This window comes from Cynocephalus volans, chromosome 12 (assembly GCF_027409185.1).
Source record: "Cynocephalus volans isolate mCynVol1 chromosome 12, mCynVol1.pri, whole genome shotgun sequence".
NCBI lineage: Eukaryota > Metazoa > Chordata > Mammalia > Dermoptera > Cynocephalidae > Cynocephalus > Cynocephalus volans.
Window position 1 is genome coordinate 48,851,080 of NC_084471.1, and position 26,007 is coordinate 48,877,086.

The following is a 26,007-nucleotide window of genomic DNA, read 5'->3' on the forward strand; positions in this document are numbered from 1 at the left end:
AATGGAAGAGTTAGAATTTCATCTGACCCTTGAAGGAAAGTTGATGTTTGGGGTGTGTGTGTGTGTGTGTGTGTGTGTGTGTGTGTGTGTGTGTGTGTGCATGCACGTGCATTGTGCACAGGAAATAATACATCTGTAGTGAATGTTCAATAGCTAGTTTTCATTTTACTTCATATTTTTAAGGTCACCATGATAGTCAATCTACCACTTTCGAAAAATGGCACAATAAGACACAATAGAGAACTTTAAAATCTGTTTAAAAGAAGTTCAATGTTAGAAGTGACCATAAATTCTACCTCCTAATACAGACACTACTTAGAGTTACTGTATACGTGCCTATATTTAAACAGTTACAGTAATATGAAATGTGTCATTTTGTTTTTAACTATTTTCAAAAATATTTTGCATTTTAATTTTTGGAGAACAGTGCAAAGAGATTTCAGAAAAGTAAAGAAAATGTGAGTAAACGTGGAGTTGATAATGAACACCATGGAAAAGAAAGCTGCGATTATTTTATTTATTCATTCATTTATTTAACAAAAATGTATTAGATTCCTACTCTAAGCCAGATATTGTACTGCATTTAGAGTATCAAAAGATTACTAAAACCTTGTCTCTAACCTTAAAAAACTCAGGAGTAGAAGAGAAAGTACAAGAGGAAGACAGATAAACAGCAAACTGTATTATAAGATGATGGATGCTATAAAACACAGAGGATAAAATGATTAATTTGTTTAGAAAAGCCTTCACAGAGGAAGTGGCATTAAAGTGGGTTGTTGAAGGATGAGGGGTTACTCAAATAAATGGGTGAAACAACTAAAAAAAAAACGGGCAAATCCAAGCAGAGGAAATATGAAAAAAAGAAACTCTGCTTAATCCTCAATTATTAGGTTTAGGTTGAAGAGTTTGGTCTTAATAAATAGGCAGTAGCAGGCATAATGACATAATAAAAGTCATGTCTTAGGAAAATTAACTTATCTGCATTATACAGGATGGCTTGATGTATTCAGAGACCAAAGACAGAAAGTAGGATGTGGTGATGAATTACAACAAGGTGTTGCTGAAGGACTATTGTATCCGAGAGATATTTAAATGAAATAATCAACCAACACTGATGCTTTGATGCCCTGGTCTTCTTAATGGATAATGAGAGGAAATACTTAAAGACAAATACATGGATTTTAGACTTGATTTTTAAAAAAGACCAAAAAACTAAAACAAACAAACAAAAAAACCCAACAACAACAACAAAAAAACCTTGGGAGGAACTATGGAGAAATGGAAAAAGCTTGGCTCAGAGCACAAGCTAAAAAAATCAGTTTTAAAGATTTTGCAAAGAAAATGACAGTGAATATCTAAAAAGAGATGTGCTACAGGCGTCTGAAAGCAAAACCCTGGGTCTAACATAAGTGGCAAGTGCTAAAAATCTTTTGGCAATAAATAATAGTCTGTATAGAAATATAAATGTAGTCTCAGAAAAAAATCCACTCCTTTTTCAAAAATCATTTCTTATAATATTTGCATTTCGTATATTGGTATTTAGTGGTATACGTGAAGGAAATTGTTAATAATTATTATCAAAGCATTAAATACAACTGAGAAATTACATTCTTCTATGTCTCAAAATGGCTTCTGTCTGAAGGTGTCAAAGACTGAGGGGTTAAAGGAGAAAATGCCTGGTCTAGCCACCGTCAGTAGTGAGGGGTGAGAAAATAAGAAGTAAAGGTTAAGGATATTGGCACAGTCCTATAGGAAGGCTGACTAATTTTAGAGAAGAGCAATACCAGGCAGATACTTTGCCTCTGTCACCAGAAAAAAGAAAAAGAAAAAAGAAAATAACAGAGAATAATCTGAATATAGATTAAAGAAAGTCAGATGCATCAAACCAGAGACAAGGAAGATGAGAGCCAAGACTGAGCCATTTCAAGCAGTGGTGAGGCATTCACAGGCCTAGAAGAAGCAAAAGAAAGATTCTCCAGGCAGTCATGTGTTACATCAGAGCAGCCACAAGGACTCAGTTTTCTAGGAGGATGGATCTGAACATAAATGACTCTTCTGGTATTTCTAGGAGAAAAGACATGCACATTGGTGCAAAGTTGATGAAAGAGCCCTGGACTGGAAGAAAACAACTGCCATTCAGCAACTGTATGACCTCGAGTAAGTTGCTCAAACTTTAGACATCCGCATCCCCTCATTTGTAACCATTTGTGGTTATGAAGATGAAATAAGAGAATTCATTCTACATATATTTATTAAGCACCTGCTATATTCTAGATGGTATGCCTGGTTCTGGGGATAGAGATATGTAAAAACATGGATCCTAATTTAAAGACTTTATTGTAGTAGGACAAAGATGAAAAAAATATTAAAACATGACCTGCTATACGTAAAAGTAGAAGTAGGTTCAGGATGTAGTGTGACTACACTGAGAAAGCTGTGATGTTTTCTGCCTGAGAGAGGACAGGAAAAGCTTCTGAGATGATAGTTTGAATTCAGTGTGTAAGGATGATTTGAGTTCTCTAGAAGGCAGTAGCATAAAGAAGCATTTTGGTCAGAAAGAAATGTGTGGGAAAAATCATGAAGACCTGAAACAACATGGTTTGTTTAGGGGAATACAGACGTTTGTATGACAAAAGGCAGGGAGTATAACAGTGTAAATTACTAGTGATAAGTACAGAGAAATAGGCAAGGGCAAAATCATCAAGGATTCTCTGTGCTAAGTCAGGAACTGAGAGTTAAGAAGTGCTATCATCAAGCCTACATTTAGAGAGATAACTGACTAAGTATTGGAAAAGTGGCCTACAGTGGTGAGTAACTAGAAACAGAGAAATAGGGCAATATCACATAATTGTGCACAAATAGCCACAAGTTTTATCTTTGTGATCACAAAATATTGTACCAATTATTTCTCTAAAGTTTAGTTCAATTTTGTGATGACCAATGGTAATCAAACAAGGTATTTACTTTGGAATCCCAAAATGGATAAATTAAATAGAGATATAAACATAAATATAGACATAGATATAGATACATATGTAGATATACATATAGACATCCAAATAGATACAAATATTTTCTTTTTTATAGTATTTTCATGTGTTTATGTAAAGCAATATCTCATTCCAGTTTATAATGAAGGCACTTTTCTAATCCTTGGAGTCAAACCAATAAGAACATCTGACTAAAATTATTTGAACATTGCAATCTAACTCCACATATGTTTACTAACTGCCTCATATATGGGAGGTCCTATGTTAGAGGCTAGGAAAACTCTATTACTATGGGTCAAATGTGTCCCCTAAAAGTTAATGTATTGGAAACTTGATCTCCATTGTAATGATGTTAAGAGGGTGGGAAATCCAATTATGATATTTGAAAGGCAGAGCCTTTAAAAGGTGATTAGACTGTGAGAACTGTGACCTCATGAATGGATTGATCCATTCATGGAGTAATGGGTGTACTTCTGATGGCTTTATAAGGACAGCCAGTGAGAAGGTTAGCTCTCTTGCTAAGCCCTTTCTTGCCATGTGACACCCTGGTCACCACAGGACACTGTAGAGGTTCCCACCAAGAAGGCCCTTACCAGATGTGTTCCCTGGACTTTGGACTTCTCAGCCTCCAATACTTTAAGAAATAAGTTTATTTTCTTCATAAATTTCCCAGAATAAGGTACTCTATTATAAGCAACAGAAATGAACTAATACAACAATTGAGACACAATTCCTTCCTCCAAACAACTCCCATTATGGTACAGAAGACAGATATGTGTACAACCTGTTAATGCCATGTGATGGATGCTGTATTAGTGGCCTAAATAAAGTACTATGGTAGTAGAGAGTAGTGGGAAAGTTATGGGTAAAAAGGCTTTCAGTGTTTATGACCATGTTGATTCGACCTCAGTTGATCTATCACAAGGAGAAGATATATCATTTATGTTTTACCTCTCTGGAAACCTGTATTACCATGTGATAAAGACTTTTAAGATTCCATAGGTTAAAAATAATCCGACATGAATCATTAGAACAAGGAATACAGGTATCCTATGATGGGATATTTTTACTCATTTTTCATGATGTATTTAAATTATGACAAAGGTTAAAGCAGGGAATTAAAACAAGAAAAGTAAATATATTCGGATGAAATATACATCAAGTTTTAAATATGTGAAATAGCATCACTATAACTTTACAATTATCATCTTTTGCAAAAGTGCAAGGGGGTCTTCAAAAAGTTCATGAAAAGATTCATGTTATCTTCTAATTCTATTCTTACGACAAACTTTTTGAAGTACCCTTGTATAACACAGTGTCATATCTGGGAAAATTAAAAATTATTTAGACTCCAGCTTCTCTATAACATTAAAATAACTTTACTCTGCAAACTTTATATTGTCACGCTACTTAAAAGTTCTAAAATGTCCAAAAGTATTTTAAAACTTCATCAGTTAAAAGTTACCTAGATTTAATTGTGAAAAATTATGCTATCATATAGCTGACTAGTTAATATTTTATACCCAGCTAAATCATGCTGATAGGTGAAATAAAAGTAAAGATCTAGTGAAAATAAATGTTGCTTCCGTATAGCAATGTACTTTATAAATTAACATTTCAAAATTTCATGTTAAAATACACATGCCCAAGATGTTAATAATCATTTTCATGTGCAACTTGTTAAAGCACTCCATTTATATTAGAGTCAAACTTGTGTAAACAACAATATATATACAGTAGGCACAGAAAAATAATTTAAAAATTAATTGCCATTAACCCCTACAATAAAATAACCACTCTACTAAAAAGTTTACCTCTGTATTTATTTATATAACCTTTTACACAATGTAGTACATGAACACAAGACTCCAGGCAGATCTCTATTGATATAACATTATTCTGTAATTTCACATAAGTGTTACAACAAGTTACTGAAATAATGTGTTCCATATGTTCTTATTTCTTTCAACCATCAACCATATTTCATCCACTGCCAAGCCACAAATTCTCTAAGATGCCTTAATCAATGCATAAACTAAAAAAGTGCTTACATTTCTATGAGAATATCTTGAATGATTTTATATGCCTCTCATAATCCTAGATAAGCCCCTGCACGTTTTTTTTAAGCTACTAACTCTCAAACATGAGTAACACAGAGAAAGAGGGTTAAATTGTGAATCTCTTCAGTGACTACATTGTTCAGCCGCCTTATGTTTTGCTTTTAACATCTGTGAAGGTTAATTTTCAGTGTCAAATTGATTAGGTTAAGGAATGCTGAGAAACATGGTAAAGCTACCTTTTTAGGTGTGTCCATGAGGATGTTTCCAGCAGAGATTAATATAAGAGGCTGGGTGGACTGGGTGGGAAAGACCCGCCCTCAATGTGGGCGGGAACCATCCAATCTGATGGGGACCCAAAGAGAATAAAAAAACAGAGAAAAATGGTGAATCTCTCTCTCTATTCATTGGAGCTGGGATATACTCTTCTCTCCCATCCATGGATATCAAAGCTCAAGACTCTTCAGTTTTGGGGTTCTAGAACTTACACCAAGAACATTATCAGCCTCCCTGATTTTGAGGCCTTTGGACTTGGACTGTCATGATATCGGCATCCCATTTGCAGATGGCCTATCATGGGACTTCCCTTCACAATTGCATGAGCTAATTTCCCTAATAAATTCCTTCTTATATATTTATAATATATCCTATTGGTTCTATCTCTCTGGAGAACCCTGACTAATACAGAAAATTGGTACCAAGGAGGGGGTTTGCTATACAGAGAACTGAAAATGTGGACACAGCTTTGGAACTGGGTAATGGGCAAAGGTTGAAGGAGTTTGGAGGACTCAGAAGAAGAGAAAAAGATGAGGGAAAATTTGGAACATTTTAGAGACTGGTTACATCGTTGCGACCCGAATGCTGATAGAAATCTGGACAGTAAAGGCAATACTGATGATGAGATCTCAGATAGAAATGAGGAACTTACCAGAAACTGGACAAAAGATCACCCTTGCTACACCCTAAAAAGGAACATGGCTGCATTGTGTCCAGGCTCTAGGACTTTGTAGAAAGTGGGACTTAAGAGTTGTGAACCAGAATGTTTGGTGGAAGAAATTTCTGAGCAGCAAAGCATTAAGGAAGCTGCATGGCTACTCGTAACAGCCTATGTTGAGTTATGGCAGCAACGGCATGACACAAAGCCAGAATTTATAATTAAATGGGAAGCAAAGCATAAACATTTCAAAAATTTGCAGCCTGGCCATGTGGTAGAGAAGCAGAGAGCAGGAGAAAAATCCAATGGTACAGCAGAGAAACTGGTTGCTAAAGGCATTAGCATGGGAATGAGGCAGCCAAGTGCTAACAGCCAAGATGGTGAGAGATGGGCTCTGAAGGGATTTCAAAAGTCTGGAAGGATTTTCCTCCCATCACAAGCTCGGAGGCCTCAGAGGACTGAGTTGTTCTGGAGGACAGACCTGGGGTAGAACTCAGGATCTTGCTCTCTGCTTCCCACCTGCTCTGGCTGGAGCAGCCCTGCCTCAGCGGCCCCACGTATAGTTTATGCAGCAGCTCTGGAAAGCACAAGCTGGAAACCTTAGTGGCGTACACATGTTGTTAAATCTACAGGCCAGAAGAACATGAGAGCAGCAGAAGCATGGCAGCCTCCACACAGATTTCAGAGGATGTATGGAAAGGCCGGGGGCTCAGACAGAGGCCTGCCACAGGAGTGGAGCTGCAGCAGAGGACATCTACTAGAACACTGTGGAGCAGAAATGTGGGGTTGTAGCCCCCACAGAGAGCTTCCACCAGAGAAATGTCTAGTAGAGCCAAGGGAGCAGGCTGCTGCCAGGACCTCAGAACTATGGAGCCACTGGCAACATGCAATGCTGGCCTGGAAATGCCACAGACACTAGCACCAACAGAACTGTGGGGACGGGGTTATCCAAGGCTTTGGGGGCCCAGATGCCTCATTTTGCCCAGGATGCAGGACTTGGAGTCTGCCCTGCTGGGTTTCAGAATTGTTTGGGTTCTGTTTCTTCTTTCTTCTGGCCTATTCTTCCCTTTTGGAATGGGAATGTGTACCCAATGTCTGTTCCACCATTCTATCTTGGAAGTAGATAAATTTGTTTTGATTTTTACATGTTCTCAGCTGGAAGGAGTTTTGCCTTTGGTCTCAGATGAGACTTTGAACTTTTATGTTGGTGTTGGAACAAGCTAAGACTTATGGGACCATTGGGATAGAATGATTGTACTTTGTACGTGAGAGGGACATGAGTATTGGGTAGCCAAGGGTGGAATGATAGAGTTTGGATGTGTTGTCCCCCCAAAGCCCATGTCAAAATCTGATCCCCAACTTGGCAATATTGAGAGTGGTTTGGGTTATGGGGACAGATTCCTTATGAATAGATTAACACCTTTGGTTGGGGGGAGGTCATGAGTAAGTTCTCACTCTATTAGTTCCCATGAGATCTGGTTGTTTATAAGGACCCTGGCACCTCCCCACACCTTCCTCTTGCCATGTGATCTGCTTGAACCTGTTGGCTGCCTGCTGCTTTCCACCATGAGTAGAAGCAGCCTGAGGCCTGTGCCAGATGCAGCTGTCCCAGAATTGTGAGCCAAATAAACCTCTGTTCTTTATAAATTACCCAGTCTCAGGTATTCTGTTATAGCAACACAAAACAGACGAGTAAATCTATGGCCTCATGGGGGAATTCCCTTTGATCAGTTGACAGAGGAAGACAAGGCTAGAACCTAGATTACAGATGGTTCTGTACGATATGCAGGCACCACCCGAAAGTGGACAGCTGTGGCACTGCAGCCCCTTTCTGGGACATCCTGAAGGCCACGGAGGACAGTGGTGAGGGTAAATCTTCTCAGTAGATGGGACTTCGGGCAGTCCACCTGGCTGTACACTTTGCTTGGAAGGTGAAATGGCCAGATGTGTGATTGTATAGTGATTCATGGGCTATAGCCAATGGTTTGGCCAGATGGTCAGGGACTTGGAAGGAACATGACTGTTAAATTGGTGGGAAGAAAATTTGGGGAAGAGGTATGTGAATAGACCTCTCTGAGTGGGCAAAGGATGCAAAGATATTTGTTTCCAGTGTGACCTCAGCAGAGGAGGACTTTAATTATCAGGAGGATAGGGTGACCTGTTCCGTGGATACTAATCGGCCTCTTTCTTCAGCCACCCCTGTCATTGCCCAGTGTGCTCATGAGCAAAGTGGCCATGGTGGCAGGGATGAAGGTTATGCATGGGCTCAGCAACATGGACTTCTGCTCACCAAGGTCAATGTGGCTATGGCAACCACCGAGTGCCCAATCTATCAGCAGCAGAGACCAACACTGAGCCCTCGATATGGTTCCCTGGGGTGACCAGCCAGCTACCTGGTGGCAGGTTGATTACAGTACACTGCTTCCGTCATGGAAGGGGCAGTGTTTTGTCCTTACTGAAAATAGACACTTACTCTGGATATGGATTTTCCTTCCCAGCATGAAATGCTTTGGCCAAAACTACCAACCATGGACTCACGGAATGCCTTATTCACCATCATGGTATTCCACACAGCATTGCTTCTGACTAAGGAACTCACTTCACAGCTAAAGAAGTGTGGCAATGGGCTCGTGCCCATGGAATTCACTGGTCTTACCATGTTCCCCATCATCCTGAAGCAGCTGGCCTCATAGAATGGTGGGATGTCCTTTTGAAGTCACAGTTACAGTACGAGCTAGTGACAATACCCTGTAGTGCTGGAGCAAAGTTCTCCAGAAGGCTGTATATACTCTAAATCAGTGCCCAATATATGGTACTGTTTCTCCCATAGCCAGGATTCATGGGTCCAAGAATCAAGGGGTGGAAACAGAAGTAGCACCACTCACCATTACCCCTAGGGATGAACTAGCAAAATTTTTGTTTCCTGCTTTTCTAGAGGCCTTGGTCCCAGAGGGAGGAATGCTTCCATCAGGAGACACAAAAATGATCTCATTGAACTGGAAGTTAAGGCTGCCACCTGGCCACTTTGGGCTCCTCATGCCTCTGAGTCAACAGGCTAAGAAAGGAATTATGGTGTTGGCAGGAGTGACTGACCCAGACTACCAAGAGGAAATTGGATTACTACTTTAGGATGGAGGTAAGGAAGATTATATCTGGAATATAGGAGATCCCTTAGGACATCTCTTAGTACTACCATGCCCTGTGATTAAGGTCAATGGAAAATTACAACAGCCAAATCCAGGCAAGACTATGAATGGCCCAGACTCTTCAGGGATGAAGGTTTGGGTCACTCCACCAGATAAAGAACCACGACAAGCTGAGGTGCTTGCTGAAGGCAAAAGGGAATACAGAATGGGAGGAAGAAGAAGGTAGTTATAAATACCAGCTTTGACCATGTGACCAGTTACAGAAATGAGAACTATAATTGTTCTCCCTATTATATTAAGAATATGTCTCTATGTATACACACTGAACACATATTAAGCAATTATCTTTTTGTTCCTCTTGTTCTTTATCATATACCATGAGACTTTTATACCAGCATTTAAAAATTGTCAACCCTACCTCATAGTATTTGCATTTAAGCCATGGGATATTAGGAGAAGGGCAAATATCATCTAAGGACTATATTTCCTCTTCTAGGAAAGGGATTAATGCATTTTCAGTTGTAGGCAGGGTAGTTGTATCATGTTAAGTGAAACTATTATGATATTGTATCATTTGAAGATTAAGTACAATTCAAGGAGATAGTATGGACATCAAGTTGACCATACTATCTACAAATGTTTCCAGCAGAGATTAGTATGAGAGGCTGAGTGGATTGCGTGGGAAAGACGCAATCTCAGTGTGGGTGGGAACCATCCAATCCACTGGGAGCCCGGAAAGAATAAAAAACAGAGAAAAGAGGTGAATCTCTCTCTCTGTCTGCTGGAGCTGGGACACATTCTTCTCTCCTGTCCACGGATATCAGAGCTCAAGACTCATCAGCTTTTGGGTTCCAGGACTTACACCAAGGACACCATTGGCTTCCTTGGTTTTGAGGCCTTCAGACCTGGACTGAGCTGGGCTATCGGCATTCAGTTTGCAGACAGCCTATCATGGAACTTTTTTTCACACCTGTGTGAGCTAATTCCCCTAATAAATTCCCTCTTATTATTCATATCATATCCTATTGGTTCTGTCTCTCTGGAGAAATCTGACTAATACAACATCCAAGCTGAATATGTCATGTCTCATATTATCCAGCTAAAGGAAAATACTAAAATGGAACACAAAATATATTTTATTATATACAACCAAATTCTGAACTTTCCACAGACTTACTCAAGAACCTTAAAGATACAGCAATACTGATATGGCAGAAGTTATCATTAATCAGTAACTCATGTTTTCATTACTTATGATAATCCTAGGTCTTAAGGAACAGTCGTGAATGTGCTTCAAATAATGTCAATCACAGTAATAATTATGAACAGGTTGTCTAATTACATAGCTCATTCTGATTCCAGCGGCCCAAAAAATCACTGCAAATAATCGCCATATGCCATGTGCTTTCATATAACCCTCCTAAGACATGCATATCATTTAGATTCTCTTTTTTTTTTTTTTAAGGATTTCTTGACATCTTTTCCTCTGTTTTCCTTCAAACACTTACCCAATGTAGTTTCACACATTTCTAATTTCAATACCCTTTATAATGAATGTCCTAATATCGACATAAAACTGCTATGATATTTTATAAATGATCTGTTGAATTTCATTTCATAATTTTTGTTATTTTTGGCAAATTTTATTACGGAACACTTCATATATGCTACACTTTGGGTTAAATGCTGAGAAATGATGGTGAAATAGTCGCTAAGCTGACAAAGCATATTGTCCAGTAGGGGAGACTTGCTTCCTCTTCTTTACTAGTTAACATGAACTCATTTCTGCTCTTCTACACTGTCACTTCAAGATCCTGCCCACAGATTTTAAGTTTCTGAGAGATAATACCTCTTTAATCTTTTCAATAGTCCTATCTCTACTTCGGCAGTAAGAATATTTCTTCTATCTCTATACTTAATTTTTCTGACAAGCTGATAAAACATTTTAATAACATCAAATTTTCTAATCTTTTTAAAAATTCACCCACTCATTTATCACATCCATCACAAAGAGTCTCCAGCATTTTGCAGACATAAATAATAGACCAACTAAGGCACTTTAATATTTGATTGATAAAATATAATTCAGAGTATTTTTAAATGTATACTGACTAATCATCTTAAACAGATTCTATTTCTGTTTAAATTCTACTGGAAACTTTCTCATACCATTCAGGTCCGGAAGAATTCCAAGGATGAGCTAATCAATTCCCATATGTTATTAACATGGTTACTAAGTGGCTAATTCATTTTATGTTATTTTAATTTGTGAGATAAATAATAATTCAAATGACCTGAGTTCTGTAACAAAATTCTTATTAACTTGATGAATGTTCATGAATGAATGTTAATAAATAACACATTTTTTGTACTTTAATTTCAATATTTAGTATTGTAAACGGTCGATTCATCAAATAACTTAGCCTGCTAAAACTTTACATTTGTCAGATCATAGAGGTCTTTATCTTTCCAATGAAAATAAAAAGCAATTTTTTTTCAAATTTGAAAGTTAATCAACTCAGACCCTAAATATATTATTGCATCTCAAAGTAAACTATTATAATATTTATAAGTTGACTGTGTACCTTCACTATTCAAATTGCAAATTCTGAACTAGCAATCCATTTGTAAAGTGCAAAAATATTAAAATATTAGCATCCTAGACTCATTTAGAAATGGAATACTGTAGGTATATCTTGTTGTGGGAAGCCAAATTATTTTCAGGCTTGGTAAGTGATATGAACTGTCAGCTCTCAAAAGAAGCAAAAGATTTCAAGAAAAGCTCCTTGTTGTCTTAAAAGTAGGGCAACAAACTTTGCTTAGAGAGTTTTATTGCTTTTAATTAGTCTTCACCAATAGTGTACCATGTTTCCTGTACTTCAAATTGGACCAGTCATGTGGAAAGCTAAACAGAATGTAATTAATGCCGAATTTTATTCTGAAAGAGCAATTGATTTCAACCCATCTTTAATCAGAAAACTTGGAAAATAAATAATATTTAGATAAAAATACACCACCGTACCACCACCACTACAACCAAAAGGACAGAAATCTGCTTTTTAAGGTACCCGTCTTCCAAGCAAAGCTGTGAACTTTAGAGAAAGAAGCAGGACTCCAAAGTAGAACTTATCTGAGCAGAAAGATACTCAAAGTCTAAGTGAAAGTAAATGGTCATTATTAACTAGGTACTATCTAAGCAAACATTAAAGAACATTTTTGAGCCATGTAATACAAAAATAATAGGTAGCTCAACGTCTTTACTGTTCCATGATTTGGCTAATCCTCTGAGACTTGCTGTGCCAAATTTCGTTGTCCAAATATATCTATGAAAATGAGCAGTCTTGACTGGGGTTATGGCTCTGTGTTTTGAACTGCCCCACAAAAAAAGCAACTTCTGACAAGGGCATGGTTGGTTAGCAAAGAATCAAAGGGGGGAAAAACCCTCCTACCCTTATCCACATCTTCTAAATGAAACCACTACATTAAAGTTAAGAAATTGATACACAGCAGTTACATACTAACATTATCATAAGGTTTATTCCATAGAAATTAGTACTGAGAATGGCTCATTTTAGGTGTTTGTTAATTCTTTAACTGAAATAAACAGAATGAATGAGCTAGTATGCTGTTAATAGCACTTGAAGGCATCACTGAACTATAAATAAAATCTGGAGAAGAGAAAATAAAATGATTAAAGGAATTAATTGGACACAGGTGTTTTTGAAGTAGGTTCTAGGGGCAAAAAGGCATTCCCACATATCTTCATCTTTAAAGACAAATATGACACAGACTGACAAAAATAAGACTCCAATCACTAGAATTCTATTTCATCAATTCTAAGGAGACATAAAAAGCTAAATATATAAAAATTTTCAAAAGGGGCTTACTTACATTTGTGAATGGTAGATCCACAAAGGTTATTCAGCTCAATGTCAAAACATGTTCTACCAAAAATCTTTTTGGATTTACAGTTGAGAAAAGCTGCCTGAATAGCACACTGAACAGTGATCTAGCCAATATAACACTCTTCAGCCTCTTAAGAAGAAGAAAGACAACAGAGAAGATATGCACTCTCGAGATACCTAGCAGAATATCTCACTCCATATTCCACAGTGGATTAATATATGTAAATAATTACATATACGCAAGTGGTACACAGTAAATGCTACAGAAGTGTTTATTATTACAAATGTTACAGGAGCAACTGAGGCAAAATCTTCATTAATCTCAAATTATCTTATTGCTTTTTTTTTTTTTTTTTTTTTTTGCTTTCTCTTCACGGGAAACTCTTTTACAATTTTTTATTTGTATCACTTGGACTTACTACTTTAATTTCTGACATCCTTGTCTAGTAACATCCGAACAGTATTAAAGTAACCTTGATGAAAAGGAAAAAAAGTCCATAAAGTGTTATGGACTGAGACAGTCACTTCTTGCTTAGAAATGATTTGTGTTCTAATGTCTTTTAAAACATATAGCTGTCTGGTGAAGGGTGATTAATAATTAGAAAATTAATAAATTATTCTTTGGGTGCCCTCTAAGTCTCCAGCTTTCAGTTTTGGTTGTGTTCATGTTAGAGGCTTTGCAAAGCAAATTCTTCTTTACTTAGGAAAGTACTAAATCTATCAGATGTTGGACAATTCATATATTAAAGGAAAATAACATTTTTACCAGGGGTCGTAAAAGGGACAGATAATAGGTCATCTGCTGTGACCAATACTATGTATTTGAGAACACTAATGCCTGAGAGAACGTCTTATAATTTTGGTATAGTTTTTGGCAATATCAATTGCTTACTTTATCAAGTGATGTCTGAAAATTTTTAGCAAGCTGGAAAATTCTTCTTGCAAACTGCTGTTATTTGAGAGGGTAATGAATAGTTTCATTTTCTCTGCAGTATTTCTAGATATGAGAAAAAATGGCATTATTATGAGGCTCCAGGTTCAATAAAAGTTTTTTTCTTAGAAAGTGTCAAATCCTGTCAATTTATTGGTTGGTTTTGAAAGTCCTAACATGAAGTAATGTGACTTTAAAGACCTCCCAGATACCTGATTAGATAGAAATATAAGTGAATATATATGAAAACTAATAAATTATTCTTGTTTTCTCTTTCCTTTCTAAACATATCTTACTTATTAGTAAAAGCTGATCTTCCGTTGAAAGCAGGAAATAAAAGAAGCAGGTTTACACACTTCCTGGACTTAACACACCTTGATAACATTGAAGTTCTTCAAAAGCTTCCATTTCCCAAACAACTGTGAAGCCAAAGACTTGATTTTTATAAAAGAACTACAAGCACAAACAAAAGTATGAATATATTATATATTCTTCAGCTGTAGTTTTATACTCAAAAATGTATTTGTGCAATAAAACTTCTAAGTCAGTTAATATACTTCAAAAATTAACAAATGATTGTCCTACTTTATTCATTCTTCTTGCTAACAGATACCTTTAACAGGGGAACTAACACAACCATAAGATATTTTAGAAAACTTACAGTATTAGTCCTAAAATGAAGGGAAATGTAAACATAATTTGTTACAGCCTCAGTGAGAGCCACGTTATTGGTGTACCACGTGCGGTTCTCGTTTCAACTGTAATTTCTTCTAGATATTCTTAATATCTCCTCAGTCCCCACTGGTTATAGAGTCCAAGTGTTAATCCTGCTTTATACTGACATCTTTTTTCAGATTATCCTAATTTGCACACTCTTTGAGTTTTCCTCTAATCTCAATGCATGGGGTATATGCATGTTAGGATTGCTACTGCATTTACTCAGAGCGCAGATGTGGCATATGGAACATGTTTCTTTAATGGCATTAGCTGCTGTTTTCATTGCTGCTCTTTACTCCCTCTTTGTACTTAACTTTCTTTGTCTTTGTTAACAGGCCCATTAGCCACCAATGCTAAAACTTCCCTGATGACTTTTGCTAGGGGAAAAGCAACCCATTCTCCCAGAATAGGGAGCTATGGTTCCCCAATTCCTCTCGAATGGGAAAGATATTTTTCTATTCTTTAAATATAGAGCCTATGATTTCAGCAGAAAAATAAAATTGCTTGCAGAGTGGAGAGGAGGGATGGGTCAAGGAAAATGCAGTCAAAGAAAAGGTCTATTTTGAAGACTGGAACCCCAAGAGAGCCAGGCAGGCACTCCTTCTATTTTCCTTGTAATCTTTCAATGTAAATGTCACTTTTAAGCCACTGAACAGGATCAAAGAGACCACAGACCCTTGGGACCAGCCCTAAGAAGCCCTTAAATTTTTCACATTCAATAGGTGTCCATCATTTCAGAATAAAATATCAACCAGTTAAAACAATTGGATCACCTTCTAATTTACTATTTCTAATTTACCAAGAAATCAAATATTATACGTGAACTTTGATCATAATAGACAAACGTAAATATACTTGAATGGAAAACCAAGAGTATATATGCATGCATTTATTTGGTATTCAGTATTTATGAGGCAAGATTCTAAAATGGATATTTAATTCCCAAATGGTGTATCTCTGACCCCATAGCTCTACTAGGTGAATATATTTTGATATTGATAAATTATAGGCAATAGCACCAATATACCAACTATTGTTGGAATGTATATTAAATAACTTTTAAAAGTAAGTAAAAACATTTTTTCCTACAAACACTGAATCAGGAATGGACGGAAGAAATGAACAGCTGAAAAAAGTAAACTATTAACTCAAACCAAATTTTTAAAATTTTTCTATTGTCCCCTCTCTAAATAGCAGGGCATTTATTATTGTTTTGAATAATTGGGCTATATATCTTTACATTTAAATTGGGAAAAAATTAATTCAATAAACTCTATATTGTTTATATTTATATTTTCAATGATATTCTCAACATTTTTTGAAAAAAAATAGTTTAAAAGGTGAGGATAATTTTATTCCAATGTCTGTTACTTTTTAACAGGCAATTTTTGTTGAAGTACATTAAAATGATACTGGTCTAATGGCAAAATTCATTTTTACTATTTTAGTCCTCCCCATGATAGAGAGAATTGAAAACATTTGCCAAAGTTTGGGGGAATACATTTTGAGATACTCTAAGTATTTAGTATAATAAAGTCTAGTTGCCTGATTGTCCATTAACAGTTATCTTTATGCCTAAGTATGTGTCCTTACAAAAATTTAGGAAGAATACCCAGCCCACAGAATTTGCCAAATTAAAATGTATAAAGGTATTGCTGTGTGAAACTCTGTAGCATCCCAGTTCCTTTAATAAAAGAGCATACACTCATGTTTAATGATTCTCATTACAGAAGAACTTCCTCACAAGGCTTCATTCAGGAGACTAAGGGACAAATCTGTAATATAGACAATACAAATTATAATGGAAACCTATGCAATATGCACAGGGGATATGATTTTCCCTGCATCAGCATGAGATCTATAAATTAAAGAGTTCTTCATGCAGCATTTTACTATGCATTCTTTTCCTGTATTATAATTATTTTCTCATGGGCTTTCTTCAAATTAAAATGACCAAGGGTTGTTGAAGAATAGGAATTATGTTGTGTTAGTCTTTTTTTTTATCCCTTTCAAGGAGACTTAATAAGATTTAATGTGACTGTCATCAATAGCATTCTATAACTTGATCCATCCAGTAATGTTGTCACTAACAGCTAACACTGATAAAATAATATCAGGCAAAAAGACTACCTGCCCCTTGAAATGTGTCTTTGCCATAAGCTGAGGAAGTTGCTTCTAATGATCTTGACATGTGCTTGATAAATGAAACATTATCTAAGGCTTATGTTTCTATAGAATAGCCCATATTGCCAGTATAGATAAGAATTGATTTGGTGAGACTGAATCTAAACACAAAGTTTACAGAAATTATTTTGTAATTTATAAAAAATTGATATAAATCTATGGTGTCAAAATGGATTACTGGGATTGAAAGTGTTAGAGCATCTATACGTAAAATCAATGCACTTTCCTAACAGAGCATTCATTTTCCAGGTCTGCGATGCCTAATCACATTTGTATAGTGGTTCATACATTCCGAAGACCTCGCAAATTATTTTATCTTCACAAAAACTAAGTCAGTGCAATTGTCCCATTTTTCAAATGATAAAGATGAGTTAGAGAGGTGAATCTGAATTTTCTTGGAATCTGAATTTCTTATTTTCAATCTATTCCCCTGACCTCACATCATACTACCTGTAAAGATTAGTTTGTTGAGAAACAAAATGATCACAAAAAAATTTTATTGCATGCAGTATTCCTAATGTAAAAACTGATTACTTTTGTATCAGAAGCTGGCTTTGAAAACACATGCATGCACACAAGCACACAAAATCTAAGATTTTACTAACAGTTAAGCAAAATAAGTTTATTGGCCGAAATCAGAACAAGAGCTTCCTTAACAATACAATGTAATTCTGGGTTTCTTTATTTCTATTCCTGGGAGGATAGATTGTCCTAGTAATCTCCCTAGCAAATTGAAATTGTATTTCAGTGCTTGAGCCCTGGTGTCTAAAAAATAATAAAAGCAGTCTTTTTGAGATTAGAAGCAAAAGAGGTCAACTTCCTGAATTTCTTTACTTCCAACATGAGCCTGACTTCTGTTTTAGGCTCAGCTCTAGTGAAGCCCAAGCCAGGCACTCCCAGGCAAACTTTAATGCATATCACAATAGGATGAGTTACTGCTGATACAGCCATTACTTTTGTTCTTCTGAGTATTTCTTTCACTCTTTTGCTGATGCCATTATGAAAAGTAGTGCTGGCATAGCCTTAAAGACACTTAATACGCTCTCTTATTTATATGGCTAACTTATTCTTAAAATTTTGTTTTCAAAGAAGATATTAATGATATATGTGGGGAAGGACAATTTGTTTATAGAGTTTCTTACAGGTTTTGTAAATTTAGTATATTGGGGTATTCTGCAAACTAAATAAGAAAGCTACTAAAAGGAAAAAGCAATCAAAGACCAGAAAGTATTTTTAATCTTTACAATATGAACATAGAGACATCATAATAAGACTTGTTTCTCCTCACTATTAATTGTCTAATTAATTGTGATGGAATTTATTCTTTCATTTCTTAGTTTGACAGAGTGAGCCTTCTGTGTCACTGTAATTGTGCCATCATTAGTTTCCATTTCTTAATTATTAAATATATATTTAGAAGAAATAAAATCTTATATCTTAATAACCTCAAGGTTTTTATACTTCCAGTGCATGGTTTATATTCTATTGAACACTCTGTGTTCATTTTCAATAGCTCTTACAAAATCTTCTCCAGAAGACCTACATTTACAATGAAAATGATGAAATGATGAAGAAATAAAAAAAAATATTCAAAGACAAAATCCAGTATAAAAACATTGAAAATGAGGGTATATCATCATGTTAAAATCATCAAAAACTGTCAGTTTTCACCCTGTGTACAATTCTGTTGAATACTTTTTAATTTGAGATGTATTTTTCATAACGATGAATAGAAAGGATTTTATCACAAGTAGCTAAATGAACTAAAAAAAAAAAACCCTTACCTATATGCATAATACGTACTTTGTAATAAGGACATCTTTTAATATTGAAATATAATGAAATTATAAATCAGCAATAATCCACAGCATAATGAAAATTAAATGAAATTTTTAAACAAAGATGGTTCAAAGTCATATAATAACCAAAAGATACTTATCGAAATGTTTCAGTAACCTTATACATATAAGTATTAAAATTTCACATTTGTTAAAAAACACTTCAATAATATTGCATGGTATTAGTGATTTTTCTTCAGAGTTCTTGAAAGGTATTTTTAATTAATTTCAATACCAAAATAAAACACTTCAAGTAATATTTTTAAAATTGCATTGTTCATACGTACATACCTAGATAAATCTAGTAAATGTGTCTTGCACGTTTGTGCAAATGAACCATGTTGCCTTTAAAAAACATGAGCAAAACTGCAGGAACATAATTAAAACATACCATCAATATGGCATTACTATTGTAACATTTCTTCTGTGAATAAGTAAGTTCACATTCTTTTACTCAGCAAGAGTCAGCTGAATTTATGGTAGAGAAGTTATATGACTTACAGGTGCCTTCATATCTCACATTGGTTTACATGCTCTTCAAATCATCCTTGGAATGATGACAGACAATTAGATAACCACCGATTATTAATACTTTAGAACATCAAAAAGATCAATTTAAACATAAATGGAAACATAAAGCAATTCACTGATGAAAGAATGAACAAAGTGTGGTATATAGATACAAATGAATATTATTCTCTTAAAAAAGAAGGAAATCCTGTCATTCATGACAACGTGGTTGAACCTGAGGGACATTATGCTAAGTGAAATAAGCAAGACACAGAAGGACAAATACTACATAATCCCACTTATATGAGGAATCTAAAATAGTGGAGTTCATGGAAGCAGAGAGGAGAATGGTGGTTGCCAGAGGCTGGGGGCCGTAGGAAATGATGAGGTATAAGACAAAGTGTACAAAATTTAAATTATGCAAGATGAAAAAGTCCTAGAGATCTAATGTACAGCCTAGTCAACAATACTATATTGTATACTTAAAAATTTGCTAAGACAGTAGATCTTATGTTAAGTGTTCTTATCACAAAATAATAATAATAATTAATAATAATAATAGTAATAAAAGAAGGTAGAAGGAAACTTTTTAAAGGGATGGATACGTTTATAGCATAGTTTGTGGTGATGGTTTCATGGATGTATACTTATCTACAAACTAATCAAGTTGTAAACATTAAATATGTACAGCTTTTTGTCTGTCAATCATACTTTAACAAGCAGTTTAAAATATATATATAATTGCCTATACTATATCACAAGTAAAATTTGAACTTCTGGAAGTTGACAAATGTTGGTACATTGCAATTTTTACCTAATTTAATAATCCATGCCCTCTCTCTAATTTTTCTTCTAGGATGCCTTATAACATTACAGCTTAAGGCACCACAAATCCTATTTCAGGTTCAGACATACAGGTATGCTCCCAAAGTCAAGGCATAATATGCATAACTTCATAAATAGAGTTAATGATCTCTTATTAAGTCATTTAATCCTAAAATACATACATCTACACCAATAATACATCAAATGTTTTATCTAAATTTTGTGTTTCATCTCTTGGATGAGATGTTAAATTCTCATTTTTCTATGTATTGAAATATCCTATACACTTAAAATATTACTTGAGCAAGTTAGCTCAGTTGGTTAGAGCTAGTGTTACAACACCAAGGTCGAGGGTTCAGATCCCCGTACTAGCCAGCTGCCAAAAAAAAATACACACACACACACACAAACACACACACACAATTTAAAATTACTGTTGACTTCTCTGTCTTAAAGGATAATTTGTCTTCATTATAAAATGCTATAATCTAAAAAACAAGGGTACTTCAAAAAGTTGGTGGAAAAATGGAATTAAAAGAAAATACAAACAAACTTTTTCAAGTACTCTCTTATTTCTATTTAGCTAAGTTGTAGCATTTTGAAGTCAATGTAACAAATCAGACTCTAGTTCCTATAACATTTAAATTTGGTCAACAGACACAAAGAATGATTGCATATTGTAATGATGAATAAGTTAACTATACCGATCTAACCACCACACATTCTACACAATTATTGAAAATCAACATTGTAATCCACATGTATGTATGATAAAAAATAAAAAATAAATAAATTTGGTGTCACTTTTTCTTTATCAGACAGTTGATTATTTTCATGCATCAGTCGGTATTTCTCACGTAACACCAGACCAACCTTTCACTGGGAATTCCAAATCATTAAAGAAGAGTACACTTACCATGTTCCAGCCAGGATAGAGGTAGTCTGTACCAACAAATTCAAAGTAGTGAGCAAAACCTTCCTTCAGCCACACGTCTTCCCACCACACAGGAGTCACAAGGTCACCAAACCACTGCAGTATCAAAATGAATGGGCATCAGATAAAATCAAATCTATTTAGAATTATTTTATCTAAAATTGAATGAATTAAACTATAATGAACACAACTGAAATTCATTCCCCAATTTCTTTCATGATCTTAAAATGTATGTGGGAAGATAGTATTGATTTATTTGACTACTTGGGCGACACTAAGTTTTTATACGTGAATTTAGGGAGGAACAAAACACAGATGATCAAGGAACACAAAGAGAATATTCAACTTATCAGGGAAAGGACTCAGGAGAAAAAAAAAAAACCCTGAAAACAACTGTCTTCAAATATTTGAAGGCCTATGATGTGGAAAAGGCTTGTTTCTTGTGACCCTAAAAGGGACAAACCGGGACTAATAAATGGAAATTAGGGTTAGTAAATGTCTGCTGAAAATGCAGAAAACCCTCTAACAGACCGAGATGGCTGAAGATGGAAAATACTACTTTGAGAGGCAGTAGGCACCTCATGAACGGCAGTACTGAAGCATCTCCCTCTAGTGGCAGAGGCGATTCACAGGAGAGCTGGCTGATGGATGGGACTAAGGATTTTTCAAGTCCTCTACCCCTAACTCCCCATGATTCTATGATATGAGGAGTTGGACCAAAAAATAACTCTAAGACCCTATTATGAAAAGTAATGTTGTCATTTTTAATTGGTGTTTTGATTTAGATCATGATGCATTATTCTAAACCCCTTGCTGAGTTTAGGAAAACGTTAGAGTAATTCTTTTTTCATGAAAAGAAAAATATATTACATGCCAGTAACTATACAAAAGAAGGGATTCAGTGATAAGTTAGACAGTGTCTCTTCTCACTCAGCTGACATTTTGTTTTGGAGACAGAGGCAATGAGATAGAAAACAACAAATAAATAAATAAGCAAATGAACAACACAATCAGATCCTAATAAACTGTTATAGGAATGGGGGAGGGGCTGCTTTAGACTATAAAAGCAAAATCATTCTCTCTGAGCAGGTGACATTTGAGCTCAGACTTTAAAGATCAGAAGGAACCAGACATGAGAAAGCCTGGGGCAAGAGAGTTCCAGGCAGATGTAAGTAACACTTAGTGTAAAGACCCTAAGAAGGAATGAGCTATTAAGAAACAGTAGGAAAACCTGTATGTCTGGAACACAGCAAACCAGAAGAGAAGCAAGAAGAAGTCCAGAAAGGCAGACAAGTACCACATCATGTACAGCTCTTAGGAGCCACAGTAATGAGCTTGGTGACTGAGCATTTCAGTATCAGTAAAAAATTAGCATTTCCTCAAGAGGATGTATAACTGAAATACAAATAAAAATAGCTCTGCATATGCTCATGACCACAAAATAAATAATTAAATTTTTATATTCCTTATCAAAAATACATATTTCTCCTTTAAATTGCCTTCAGAATTATGACAACAGACAGGTGGAGAGGGAGGGTGACACAGAATTATTTGATAATGATGGTGGAAATTATTATAAACATTTCTCCTAGCTTCTGGTTCAGTCCTTCATAGTAAATGGCCTATCACTACTGAGCTATAACTTAGAATATGAAACAAATGAAATTCAGTTCTCTGAGCAATTATAACACTATCAGTGTGCTTTTACTTCACCAGAACTACACATCTAACTTGTCATTTATAGGCATGTTCAAAAAGAAACTGCTTTTATCTCAAAGAGTTGTAAACTTAGGTGGAAACCATTCTCTTTAGCACAAAAAAAGCCCCAGTTATCTCCACAATGGATTCCCTTAAAGTCTCTGAGGTAAGAAATATATGCCCAACCTAGCCAGCATGACAGGTACAAACATCTTACAGGTTCACTGCAAAAGGCTGACATTTAGGAAAATGGTCATATGGCCTGCGCCAATTTATCACTAAGTCAGTATTCATTTATTGGCACTGCACAGTTCACCTTCTTTCACTAACAGCATTTTCCATATCACTCTTTCTTTAGTTTTTCTAGCTTTTAAAAAGGTTTGGGTTTTATAATATATTGAAGTCATATTGTATCACAGTGAGATTTCTAGTGTTTCAAGTCAAAAACTGTTCATAGTTCTTGGTAACCAGGACAGGTATTGCTCTCTATTAGCATGAACATCTATTTTTAGTAATTTTTTTTCACTAAAGTCAGGATTCAGATAAGCATTGCAAAATCTCTCTAATACCTTCCACTCACTGTCAGAAAGTACATAAAATCAAAATGAAATTAATTTTATCTTTGCTTCACTACAAAATTGGCTAATTTACATATGAATTTCTAAACATGCCAAGACAAAAAATATCAATCATTTGAGAACAAAGAGTCTATAGTTGAGTTAGTGAAAGACTTCCTAAGTGTCTATGTGATGGGAAAAGGGGAGTAACAAATTGATTTCAGCAAAGGCAAATTTTGACACGTACACAAAATTCAGCTGCATCTTGCAGCAATGCAATAAATCATTGCCATCACTATACTTACCATATATACACACTAATAATCACAAGAAAATAAAGCCAGGTTGATAGGGAACAGCGACTGGATAGGGACTCCAAAGAGGATGTCAGGTAGCAGTGCCTTCTCACTGCTCAGCAAAACTGAATGACAGTTGCTTATTCAATATGATCAGTGTTTGTTTCTGTACGTGTCGACGTCTGAGAAAAACAACATATCTTCCTGAAAGAACTACACAGAGCTCCACATAAAGTTAAAACTTAATTGGGAGGATAATAATTTAGCTTCTAATTTAGGTATCTGAAATCATTCTACATTTTCAGTAGTTTGCACATTATACTTACACCTGATCCTTTTTCTCATACCTGGTGACATATCTCATGAACAATGACCATGGTGACATCCAGCAAATAAGAAATAGATGAAACACTGGGATCCAGCAGTATTCTTTGTTCCACAAAAATACTTAGTCCCCAATTCTCCATAGCAGCATACGGATGCTTAGGCACAGCTAAAAGATCTAGAAATAGAATAAAACAGTTCCAAAGGCTTTAACAAAGAAACCAGATCCTAAATTTATATCCTAAAAATGTCCAGAAATCCAAATTAGTAGAAATACCTGTTCATTTTTAGTTTGAGGGTTTTGTTTTGTTGTTGTTGTTTTATAAATTAAACTACCTACCATTTTTACATTACAGCAGAAATAAATGCTGGTCATATCCATTAATCACAGTTCTTTTCAAGCCCAGTGCTATGGGTGGTTGAAAGTATGGGCACCATTATTAATGGGCTCATCCTAATAAGTTTCAGAAATCAAGCAAACCAAATGCAGCAAGAATCCACAGAGTCAAAGGCATTGTGCCTTCCAATGAAAATGTGTTCAGCTCAATGCAGTAAATATTATTTCTTACTTTTGCTTCAATATTTTCCAAGAGAAAACATTTAATATCAGTTTTAAAATGTGTTTTCATTTTTCTAAATACTTAAATTCTAGTCTATTTTTTCAACTCTGTTAAAAGTAAAGTGCTACATATAAATAGAACTTACAGAGAAAGCCATGAACTTACAGAGAAAGTGGATGCAGTGACAAAAGGACTATTAAAGGGACTCACAGGTTTTGGTCCAGCCCTATTATTATCAACTAGATATGTGACATCAGTAAATCACTTAATTTCTTAAGACCACAATTCTCTCACCTATAAAATAAGGTTATTGGCCTTAAATATCTCTAAAATGCCTTCTAGCTCTAAAAATCTGTGATTAGATGATTCTAAGATTTGTGCTTATTTTGAAAGGTCATAGAAGTATTATCAACTTCTGGCTAGAGTGACACAAAAAGTTCATGCTTTGATGTACTCCTTCTGCTCCAGACATATAGTGATGATAAATAAAATATTAAAAGGGAAAACTAAAAAACATCTCTAGGCTCAAAAATAAACCTCTCCGTAGACCAGAAATGGTACAGAAATGCAAAGCAGTGATTGCAGGTGAAGCCTCAGGCCTGCTGGGTTCTGGCTCCAGAAGCAGGTAGCGGCAGTTGGGAATTGGCCCTTGCACCATCTATCAGAGCCAAGAGAACTTAAGCCAAGCTGAATGCTGGATGCCCGGGGTTGAAGTAGGGCATGCACGTGCAACAGAGCCTGAAAATGGCTGGTGCTCATTGCTTCCTGGGAAAGCTAGCAAGTGGCAGGGTATTGATTCAAACTCAGCATCCTGGCCCCAGTGCCTTTGTTTTGGTTTTTTAAAAATTAATTATTTATTTTTGACTATACTTATTTATGGGATACAAAGTTGACTATCAGTATTTATGTACAGTATGTGATGATCAAATCAATATTATTAGTATGTTCATCATTACAAAGGGTAATTGTTTTTGTGTCCTTTACCCAGTTACTCCCTAATCTCCCTCATTTCCCCCTTTCCCGCTTCTAGTAACTATAAATCTGTCTCTCCTTCTGAAAGTTCAACGTTTTATTGTGGTCTTCCTTCCTTCCTTCCTTTCTTTCTTTCTTAGCTCCCACTTACGAGTGAGGCTGTGTGGTATTTCTCTATCTGTGACCGGTTTCTCTCTCTCAAAATAATTTTCTCCAAGTTCATCCATATTACTGCAAATGGCAGAATTTTATTCTTTTTTATGGCTGAGTAGTATTCTATTGTGTGTATGTACCATATTTTCTTTATCCAGTCATCCATTGATGGACATTTAGGTTGGTTCCACGCCTCAGTTATTGTAAATACAGCTGCAATGAACACGGGAATGCAGGTATTCTTTCAACATCATGATTTCCATTCATTTGGGTATATACCCAGCAGCAGGATTACTGGATTGTATGGCAATTCTATCTGTAGTTCTCTGAAAAACCTCCATACTGTTTTCCATAATGGTTTTAGTAATTTACAATCCCACCAACATTGTAGAGGAGTTTCCTTTTCTCCACATCCTCACCAGCATTTATTATTCTTGTCTTTTTGATAATAACTAGTCTAACTGGGCTGAGATGAT

The 26,007-nt window shown here is 35.5% G+C and overlaps 1 protein-coding gene across 1 annotated transcript in view; it reads right to left on the reverse strand.

The window, feature by feature from the left end:
* Window positions 1-26,007, reverse strand: part of TRHDE (thyrotropin releasing hormone degrading enzyme) — a 394,124-nt gene that overhangs the window by 158,922 nt on the left and 209,195 nt on the right. Inside the window, exons 4-5 of the mRNA XM_063076143.1 lie at window positions 23,870-24,024; window positions 20,954-21,067 (exon numbers count right to left, since the gene is read on the reverse strand). Coding sequence (XP_062932213.1) covers window positions 20,954-21,067; window positions 23,870-24,024 — 269 coding nt within the window. The remainder of the gene's footprint in view (window positions 1-20,953; window positions 21,068-23,869; window positions 24,025-26,007) is intronic.